This window comes from Kryptolebias marmoratus, linkage group LG22 (genome assembly GCF_001649575.2).
Source record: "Kryptolebias marmoratus isolate JLee-2015 linkage group LG22, ASM164957v2, whole genome shotgun sequence".
Lineage (NCBI taxonomy): Eukaryota > Metazoa > Chordata > Actinopteri > Cyprinodontiformes > Rivulidae > Kryptolebias > Kryptolebias marmoratus.
Window position 1 is genome coordinate 5032573 of NC_051451.1, and position 11249 is coordinate 5043821.

Sequence of the window (11249 nt, forward strand, 5' to 3'; positions counted from 1 at the left end):
TCCTTGCTCAAAAGTTCTTGTCTCTTGCACTGATTTTTTTCTTTAACATTGTGAAGCTCTACTTAGAACCTTCTTAAGATCCAATAGTGCAAAATGCAAATTCTTGCAATTTTTGACTGGTCTTAAGATTTTGATCAGGAGTGTATTATATGTGTATAGTGTTTTTTTAGTAGTTTTCTTCTTTATTTTATCTCACCCTTTCCTGTATTGAGCTGCAGTAACGTGCAAATTTCCCCATTGTGGGATCAATAAAGTTTTATCTTATCTCTTATCTTATCATGACCTGCTAGGTAATGGTGGTGGATGTAGCAGTCCCAAGCGAGGGAACTTTTCTAAAAATTCATAAAGAAGCACATAAACTACTCTTTAATTTGACTGTAAGTCATCTCAAAAATTCATATTTTACTATACTATTTGCCACAATATACATGTTTATATTGATAAAAAAGGCTTAATACATGAAAAATAATTTGAACTTTTTGATTTAATAAGTACTACTTTCTTAAAACAATCAAATCAATGTGTGGATGTGCCTTAACTTTCTCCATCTGAATAGAAACAAAACTGAAGTTGGCTCCCTGTAGCTCAGAGAATACACTTTAAAATACTTCTAGTTTATAAATCACTGAATGGCTTAGCACCACAATACATTAAAGATCTGCTGTTGTTGTTTCAACCTTCCAGACGACTCAGGTCTTCTGGTTCTGGTCTACTCTGCATCCCCAGAACACAAACATGGAGAAGCAGCATTCAGCTTCTATGCACCACAAATCTGGAACAAACTTCCAGAAAACTGCAAAACAGCCGAAACACTGAGTTCCTTTAAATCAAGGCTAAAACCCCACCTGCTTATAGTTGCATTTGAATCATAATACATGGAACATTGACCAACATATTTGATGTGTATTGATGATTTTGATGATGGCACTCAACAAAATGTAATGTTTGCTACTGGCTTCTCAGTTGATGACTGTATGTTGTTTTTATGTCTTTTTATTTTTGTGTTTTTATGATGTAAATCACTTTGAACTGCCTTGTTGCTAAAATGTGCTATATAAATAAAATTGACTTGACTTAAAAAAGAACATTTTACATCCTTAGTTGTCTCTAAATGCTCATATTTTATAAATATAATTTTTGATGATTACTTATTTGAAAACCTTTGTTAATGGTGTGTAATGGTATTTGTCAAGACTGAAAGCTTTAGGAACAAAAAAGCCATTTTGCTTTTATTTCAATGAAATACCAACATATTTTTTACATTTTCAAAATCCTAAAATAAAAATAATTGAATAAATAAATAAAAATAATTCATTGAATATTTAAACTTGAATTATTATAATTTCTCAAACAGAGCTCTTTAATACAAAACTGTTCTCAGAGGCAGACTTTTATTTGTGTATTTGTGACTTGACTTGCAAGTTTTACCTGTTTTAATCTCAGTTTAAGCAACTTATTCACAAACTCTTTCATTTTTTTTTATTTTGCTACCGAATTGGTGAAGTTTTTTTAAATTGAAGTTTTAAAATATATGTTTCTGTTTATGTTTTATGATATGTTAATTTTTATATTTCAAATGTTGTATTGTTAGAAATAAACATGATTTAAATACAGGTTATTTTTAGTCAAAACTATGGAGAGCCTCTGTGGAAATGGATTGTGGACTGACATTGAACAAAGTTGTTTAGTTGCTTCGAGGCTTGCTTAAGCCTGCCTAAAATCACGTGATAGATGACAAATGCAGCCTCGCTTTTGGTGCAGACTCTGGTTCACCTGGCGAACAAACTTAAAAATTAAATGAATAAAAAAAATTAAACAAACCAGAGCAACACAAAACAAACAGCTGGTGGCACTGGTATAGTACAACAGAACATAAATGAGTCAAACAAATTCAGGCCTGAGGTTTGAAATAACTAAATACAAAGTCTAAAACAGCTTTTATTTTTGTCTTAAGTTTATTATTCTCCCAGCATCTAAAATTCTATGTCAACAAGGTAGGAGAAATTAAATAGAAACACAAAATTGTGTGTGTGTGTGTGTGTTCAATTTTACAATTGCACTTTTACACTCCTACCAACTACAAACCTATTTAGAAGACTATAGTTGTGTTGTTCCAATACCTCAGAAACTAACTTAAAGCAATTTAAACATTGTCTAGCTGTAATAATTTTAACAATAAACCTATTTTTTTCATTATTTGTCTCAAACCTTTGATCAAAAGGGGGAGCTGCTGAACATTTAAAGCCTCGAGAAATTAACCATTTTTAAACACTATTGGTTGGGAAGCTTCTTTGCTTCACAAAGCTTCATATGGCCATCATGGGACCTAGTGATGAGCTTGGTCCATGTGCCCCTTTGTGCTTTGACTGGCCATGCTGTAGGGTACAACTGAGCAAATTTTTTTGTAAGAGAACTTTTGAGTTTTACAATCATAAGTTGATTCCATCTAGCTTGATCTGGAATCTCAGGAAAAAAAACTGAGATTGCCCCCTCCCCACCCTACCCCCAATAAATCATTTAACAAAACAGTACTTTTAGGCAATATAGCAAACAAAAAGCAAATCCACCATTTATTTAGGCAAAACAATACATTTTTATCTTTCAAAAATGCCCAGCAAGCCCTACATCCAAAGCAGTTCTTTTAGTACAAAGGTTAGAGGTCCTAGCTTTCATTTGGGAGACCAGGGTTCGAATCCTCAGACCTGCACTCATTTCGTTTGATTGTTTAATGATTTTTTTTAGCTATTTTGTAAAAGTTCACCATAAACAAATGACAAATACTTTATATATTTCCACTTCTCAAAAAAATGAAACATTTGGAACAAGATTGTATTTTCATCACCTCGCAATTGAATCTTGTGTGTGAACTCTGATTCAATGCTACAATGCTTAAACAGTAGCTAACTGCACAAACTGCGTTAAATTTCCTGTGAAAAAGATAGGACGCATTTCTTCTGTAACTTGGAAGAAATCAAAAGTCTATTTAAGGACTGGAACGCTGCATAAAGAATGGCTTCAGTAGCTTTTTATCCTATGTCACTGGCTTAATGGTGAAAGCCCCTATCTTGCAAGTAGAAATCCCAGGTATGAATCCTGAACTCCCCCACTCTCTTTGGCTGTTTTCCAATTTATTTTTCTGCATCTAGTATAACATAGTTAAAATGGTTCATGTTAAATCCTGCTAAAACGCACCATCTGCTGGTCAAAAGTTGTACTGCATTCACCCTTAGAAAGCAAGGCATTATGCAGACCCTCCAGGATTTTGCGATGTTGCGATCGCAACTATTAACGCAAAATCAAGCAAACTTCGCCCAAAACACCACAACTATAACCCCATATTTATTGTTTCTAAAGTGATTCACCACTGTTTCTGTGGCCTAGTGTCTTCTTTGTGGGTTTGTGTAGTGTGGAATACAAAAAAACCCCAAATAACTCACGAAGAAGACACATGACATTACATCCTATTAACATCAGAATGCCGGGAGCATGCAGGAGCAGCGACCAATGCCAAAATGTGCGCTAATGCTTCACATTTTCCCACAAAGATTTCAGCAAAGGACCGCACAAACCAGTTTCCTACCCAGCTGCTCGAGAGTGGGGGGGGAAGCTGTTTTGCACGTCCGGCAGTGTAATCATCGAACATAAATGCATCGACAAACATTTTGTGTCTGCAAAACGTGAGGAGAGCTATAGACGAGGGACAGTCCAGAAATGGTCATGAATGTCAGTTTATAAGCTATCAAAGTTCTCAAATAAAGCACCTTTTGAGAATGTCAATGTTTGTTGGTAATTATCTTACAAAACTAGTAAGTATTTTTGGTTTATATATAAAGTTGTGGTTTTTTATTGATTTTAATTTTAAAAAATCGCAACTTTTAGGAAAATGCCCCACGAAATCAGGCATTTTAGCCGGCAACAATCACAAAAAATGCCCGCAAAATCCTGGAGGGATTGATTATGGGTAATCCACAAAGCCGCGAAGATAACACTTTATTATTGTAGCAGATGGTTAGCGCTTTAAGATTAAGTTTATTATTTACAGTTTTATATAAAGACAGTGCATACATTTTTCTTGCATTGTTCAGAAATTTAAGTTTATGAAATCTAAAACAAAAATGGCATCTAGTAAATAAAATGTCACTATTTCATTTTATTTCAGAACATTTTAATTAATTGCCTTAATGTCTTTGAGAGGGACACTCAACATTAGTTCCTTTGAATTGACTGTTAAAAAATCCTCTATACAATCACTGTAATCTACTATAGCTTTTGTGATGGGACTTTCATCCTGGAGTGGTGTAGATTCTCAATCATCTAGGATATAGTAAATCCAAAAAAATATTAAAAATCAAAAACAACTGGACTTCTATTCTGTAGCTGAAACCGTTTCACTTCTCATTCAAGGAGCTCTTTCAAGTCTCAATGAGAAGTGAAACGTCTTCAGTTACAGAATATAAGTCCAGTTGTTTTTGTTTTTTTCACCGTTTAGGGAAATTTTATTACATTTAAAGAAATGTTTTGTCAAAATCTAAGAGCCAGGTATAACAGGTGTTAGAGGAGGGTGAGGGGGTGACAGACAGGTAAGAGCCCTGAACTCACTGGGGAGGGCGGAGATGATCTGCCAGGAAGGGGAGGCTCCCGGCGGCGCTTCGAGCCAATCAGCTCCCTGGGACTGCTGTCACTGAGCCAGCTGACATCCAGGTCAGAGACAGAGCAGCTCCAGTAGGGAGTCCTCGTATCAGAAAGCGAGAAAAAGTTTTAACAGTCTGACCCGCGGGCAGTTCCTTCACCCCGCCCCCCCTTTTTTTCTTTTTTTTTTTTCCCTTCTGTGGACAGCAGCGGCGGCTCAGCGGTCACTTCTACCCGAGTAAAGCGTTTTCTGTGCGTGTGTGTGAGAGGCTGTACGATCCTTGGCAGTGTTCTGAGACTGTACGGCCCCTGTACCCCCGGCGCGGATTCACGGACTAACTCTGCTCTTAGCTTCATGGAATGATCCGTCACATAACTCCTTCTGATCTGCGCGCTTTGTTCTAAAGCCGACATTTTTCTTTTTGAAAAAGAAACTTTTACTTACTCTAGTAAAAGTTGGACTAAATTCCTTTGTATACAAGTTAGAACTGAAATCATGACTGCAGATAAAGAGAAGAAGAGGTAAGATAATAATTTTTAATTATTGCCCCCGGGTTTTCAGATGTCATTAAACGCATCTTATAAAGAGTACGTATTCTCCAGCAGAGAAAAAGGCAGACAGTTGGGACCTGTTGCTGCTTGTGATTTGGCCTGGATATCTGCTGTCTAGTTGTTGGTTTAAATGTGTGAAGGTTTAATATCGTTTAACAACCATGTGGAAACGGTTGTCACTGTGATATCAGACACCTTAATGTAATTATTTGATTACATTTGTAAAGCAACTTTGGGCTTGTAATTTGGTTAATCCCTTACAGAAAACTTCACATATGGAAAATCACATTATTTTAATTGTAACAACGGGTTAAATTGCCATGTCAAAGAAAGGCTTTGCACATGTTCCCAATGTGAATTTGGATTAAAAAAACACATGATGTTTACATGTGTATTTGAAAAGACTCGTTAAATTACAACGTGAAAATTATGTTGTTCTTAAGTTTCTTGTGATTTTGGAACACTGTCGACATGTTTATGGTCAAGAAGTTCCTTGTGTTTTTTTCTGTAAGGGATGTAATTAAAAATCATTATTCAATTGGGGTGCAGAAAAAAATGATTCTTTAGAGAATCGCAATTCTGAATCAAATCAAAATGTTCAAAACACAATTTTAAAATAATTTAAAATAATACCTAATACAATTTGGGTGATTCATAAATCAGAGTTCAGAAGTGTTTTTGTGCAAACTTGACATATTTTTCAAGATTTAACAAATATGAATGCACTTTGGTTAAGACGGCAAAGTTTGTATTTTGTTTTACGGTAAAGTTTTAGGAATTTTACAAAACATATGCACCATGACGGTGAAGTCTGTTTTTTTATTTTTAGGCAAAGGTCAATGCACTATGGTAGACTGAAGTCTGCTTAATTTTTGTAAAATCATATTTTGAATAATTCTTATATATATGAGAAAAAGCCAGGCAGTTCAGCTAACATAATACAGGTTATTTAAGTTAGAGAATTTTATGCGCAAACCTAGTTTTGTTTAAACATAGACAGATAATTTCATACAGTATGGAACCTTTATAGAATTGATTTAAATAAATGTTCTGTTTGTTTACAGGGTAATTTCCTTATGTCAGTTGCATAATTTAAACAGACTCTCTACAGTTTGAATAGAAAAATTAGTTTCAGGATCAAGTTGTGATAAAATTTGGAATCAAATCAAATCACTAGACACTGAAAGATTTGTAAGTTATTACTTTATTAGTTTTCTGAATGTGAGGGGTGTGAAACATTTTTCTTCCAAGCAAAAGTCACATTTAATGATGTGTTTAAAGACTTATGTAGAACACACAAGATTTTCAATGAAGCCTTTGGCTCAGTGGTAGAGCATCCTGTGATTTCTGAATGATAAATTTAACATTCCTGCAAATTTGCAGGAAAGCACAAAAAAAAGAACGGGAGTGGAACTGTGCAAACAAGATGCTGTTAACAAATACTTATTCAGATGCACTTACAGGACAAAGTATACATGATTAACCCTTGACCTGATTGTAGAAGAAGCCAGGATGTCTGTGTAGGACAATCAGCACTCAGTGATTGCTGTAGATACCATCCCGCCTGCTCAGGAAATTTCCAGAACTTTAGGTAGTATCTCCTCCTGTCGTTGTGCTTTCCTGAGGAGATTACATCTGTTTAATCACTGCTTGGATTTCTGCTGCTGCATATTTGACTGCGTTGATACAATCAGAATGCCTTTGTGTTATATAATGTGTCTTGAAACCAGTTTGTCAAACATAAATGTCCTCTGCTCTTAATAAATATCTCTTGAAAATAGAGATATTTGGAATTTAAATTTCTGTGCAGATCTGTCATGTACAAATGCTGGTTGTTGGTCGAGGCTTTTCTGGTTTGAGCCTGTCATGCAATTTTTGTTACCACAACAAACATTTTTTTAAACTGTTAAAGAGTTAATTAACCTGTGAAAAACATTTTTTTTATCAAGTCAGACCACAGAACAATGTTTGACAAAAAAAAAAAAAAAAACTGAACCCCTGTAATAGGAAAAGTTGTGTTTAAGATTAAAAGGACTTTTTCTTTTCTTTTTTTTTTTTTTTACATGCTTTCTAGAGAAGAAAATTGATTTCAATCAGCTGCCTGACGCCACCCTGTCTGTCTGGTCTACGCCTGTGGCTCTTTTATAGTCCCGAACATTAACAGAGCAGGTACTTAGAAACACCATAGATCTAAAACGAGTCAAAAACAACATATAGGACAAAAATGTTGACCAGAAGGACTGAGATCAGCCATTTTAGGGAAGGAGATCTCTACAGCCCGGCTGTGTGTGTTAACATTCACCACTTATTGTTGTGTGTTTGTCTTTGTGTTCCACAGTAGCTCATTGTCGCTGCTGCAGCCTGGAAGCCATAATTGCTTTAAGTTGCTTGATTCATGACAGCTGCTTGGCAAATATGAGCCACGTTCAGTTAAAGTGTTTCAGATTGATTTTATTACTGCTGATTTGAGTGGATGAACTCACTGGAATGTCTTTTTTTGTGATTGGCTGCCTTGAATCAAGGTACTTAAAAGGTGTTAACACACATTAAAGCACCAGAAGCTATTTTTTTCCCTCTGAAAGTCTTATTTTCTATAGGAAGACTTCCTGTGCTTGTTTTTCATACATCCAAAGTAGAAAACTGTATCATTTAAAATTAACTTTTTATTTCTTTATATGATTATGGCTAAACCTACACTTAACTGAATAACTACTAATTCCTGTATCACTAAATCCAGTTAATAGTTGGCCCCCCAAAAAATTTGCATTACTTGAAGGATTCCATATTGTACAAAATTTTAAACAAAAGTCTTATGTGATTATTTGAGAGCTTATAGAATTTAGGGGGGTTAAAGCTCAGCTACCCCCACAACAAAATTTAGCTTATTGTCTATATGATTGACAGTTATTGGAATTTTTGCATTTGCTTAATGTAATTAGCTGTGGCAGCCATCTTGAATCAGGCTGACTTCTAAAGTTAATCAGTTTTAGATGTACATCCAATGATTACTTTCAATTCAATTCAATTCAAAAATACTTTATTAATCCCAAAGGGAAATTAAATGTTTTTGTACCTCTTAATCCTGGTTTTGTTAAAGAGTTGATGGCTGTCGGCAGGAAGGGTCTCTTGTAGCGGTCTGTCCTGTTGGGTCCTCGGCCCTGGTGTCTTCAAAGAGTCCCACCAGGTGAGCCTCGCTTACCTCCTGCGGAGCCATGATGGCCGAGCTCTGGAAGCGCAGGTTGGTCTTAAAGTCCTGGGCGATCTTCTGGACCAGGTGCTAGAAGGGTAGCTTCTGGATGAGCAGCTCGGTGGACTTCTGGTAGTGGTGGATCTCCCTGAGAACCACGGTACCGAGCCTGTAGAGATGAGGCTTCTTCACTCCGCCGGCCGGGGCGCTACTGCGGGAAGCTTTTGTGGTGAGCTGCTTCCTGGGAGCTTCACCTCTGGTGGATATATGGGCGCTCTGCTTGGCCATGACTAGAGTTTAGGGTTCTTCACATTTACCATTTGTTGTCATGGTTACGCATCATAACAAAATGTCCAAAAGTAAAAAGGCTGCAGTAAAAATCCTTCCAGCTGCACAGCATCCGATACCAGAGGAAGTAATCATCCAAAAAAAGCGATTTACATCTAGAAAAAAAGAGGAATAATGTTTTCAAAAGCAATATCTCAGAATGAATGTAACAGAGCTACTCCAACATGCTGCCACCTTGAGCGGCGCAATTCTAGAAGCTCTAGAGGTTTCATGACTTTCATTAAATCCCATCCACTGGTTCATGAGATATTTTGCTAAATGACACACTATGACATAGTCACCCGCCTGTCTTGTCAGAGGGTGATAAAAATGTTTCTGAACAATACAATCTAACCCGCTTTTGCCTTCAGAACTGCCTTAGTCCTTCGTGGTACAGATTCAACAAGGTACTGGAAACATTCCTCAGAGAGTCTGGTCCATATTGACATGATAGCATCACACAATTGCTGCAGATTTGTCGGCTGCACATCCATCAGGGTTTCCCTCAGTGTATTATAAGCCTGGCAGGCCATCAGGCTAAGCTCTGCTTGTTTTTTGTTAAATACATCATTTATTATACATGTTTTTTTTCCACCTGCACCCCCAAAACTGCTACCTTTCCCTACCTCTTTACACAGTAACACCTACTACAAAATTTAACATGTCACGGAGAAAGAGTCAAAAGACGTTGGACTCCTTAGTCAGAGGAGTATGAAGCGCCAAAGCAGACAAAAGCTCTAAGTACAGACCCGCGCGCGAGAGCTGTGCCCGACGCCTAATGACTGGCGCGCAATAGCGAATCACTCCAACGCAAACATATGACCTACACACAAGACCTAATGACTGGCGTGTGCAAACGTACCACACGCTTGCAAGACCGAATGACCTGCACGTGCAAATGTATGACCAGCGCGCAAGACAGTGAAAGCTTGAATCAGTCTGGCCATTCTCCTCTGACCTCTGGCATCAACAAGGCATTTGCGCTCAAAGAACTGCTGCTCACTGGATAGTTTCTCTTTTTCGGACAATTCTCTGTAAATCCTAGAAATGGTTGTGCATGAAAATCCCAGTAGATCAGTAGTTTCTGAAATACTCAGACCAGCCCATCTGGCACCAACAACCATGCCACGTTCAAAGTCAATTAAATCACCTTTCTTCTCCATTCTGATGCCCTGTTTGAACGGCAGCAGATTGTCTTGGCCGTGTCTACATGCCTAAATGCATTGAGTTGCTGCCATGTGCAGGGTTTCCCCCAGAAAAGAGGCTAAGCCTGGTGGTAGGTGGCCGTTCGCCGGCCGATTGTCAGCCAATCGCCGGCCAATCGCGATTTAATAAGAAAAAATGATTAAAGTTGACAGGAAAGTTGAAAATAAGGCTATTTATTATGTGATATTATAAGATATTTATATCAAATATTTGCACAACTACAGTTTTACAAAAAGGCACTTTTGAAATACTTTTTTAAACAAAAATACAATTAAAATAAATACTAATTGTTTGCACCTAATTTGAGTTCTAATTTAAGTCACATTTACAATTAAATTAACGTAAATGAAAAAGTGTAAACAAGGCACCAACACACGACTCAAGTCAAAGCCAATGAATAACAACTGAGAACTGAAAAACAGACAGATGCTGTACTGTACTGTGCTTTTTGTGGCACAGGCTGCATGTTGGATCACTACATGTAACAAAACAAAAATATCTAATGCTGAATTTATTAGCATTTTATTGTTAAACAAGAAAATATTTTCACTAAGCACAAAACATGCTTACCATATTCAGTGTTGTAAAGCCACCCGCTGAATTTCAGCTCAATTAACCATTTTTGGTCAAACCCGCTCATTCGATGTTTATTGCTGTGGCTCTGACGATGTGCTAACTCCAGCAGTAGCTGAAGGTGTCTTGGGCTCAGGGCTCATTAGAGTCCCGCAGGGCTCCGCGAACAGGCGTTTATACTATGTGCTTTTGTTGGTGCAGTATTCTCCGAAAAGACGGGGCAGTATGCTACGTAACCAGTGGAAATATGGTAAAAAAGAGAGCAGATGGTCCGCGTGCGGTCCGTGAGAAGTTACAAGAATTGGGAGGTTCAAAACCACGCAACATGACACCGCGCAGGGCGGGGACAGCGCAATTGCACCACTGTTGGCACGTGCACCCTCGCGCGGTGATCAACACGTCAAGTTGATGCGGGTGGAAAAAAAAAACGGGTATAAAAAATGACGTATTTTACAATAAACAAGCGGAGCTTAGCCTGTCGGTGGGAGAGGGAAAGCACAGGCTTATAATACACTGGGGGAAACCCTGCATGTGATTGGCTGATTCAACATTTGCTTTATTGAGCAGTTGGATAGTTGTACCTAATAAAGTGGCCGGTGAGTGTGTGTGTGTGTGTACATATACACACACACACAAGACAATCCCCTGCATGGTATGTACCACCAGCATAAATATATATATATAAAAAAAAATAAAAAATTCCCTTCTCACCCTCTGCGGGTGGTCTTTGTTTCATCCTCTGAGCTCGGGTCCTCTACCAGAGGCCTGGGAGCTT

At 37.5% G+C, this 11249-nt stretch overlaps 1 protein-coding gene across 1 annotated transcript in view; it reads left to right on the forward strand.

Moving 5' to 3' along the window:
• Positions 1-4709: 4709 nt before the first annotated feature.
• The window catches only part of epas1b (endothelial PAS domain protein 1b), a 132434-nt gene continuing 125894 nt past the window's right edge, over positions 4710-11249 (forward strand). Inside the window, exon 1 of the mRNA XM_037973431.1 lies at positions 4710-5151. Within this exon, the coding sequence (XP_037829359.1) occupies positions 5126-5151 (26 nt within the window). The 5' untranslated portion in view covers positions 4710-5125. The remainder of the gene's footprint in view (positions 5152-11249) is intronic.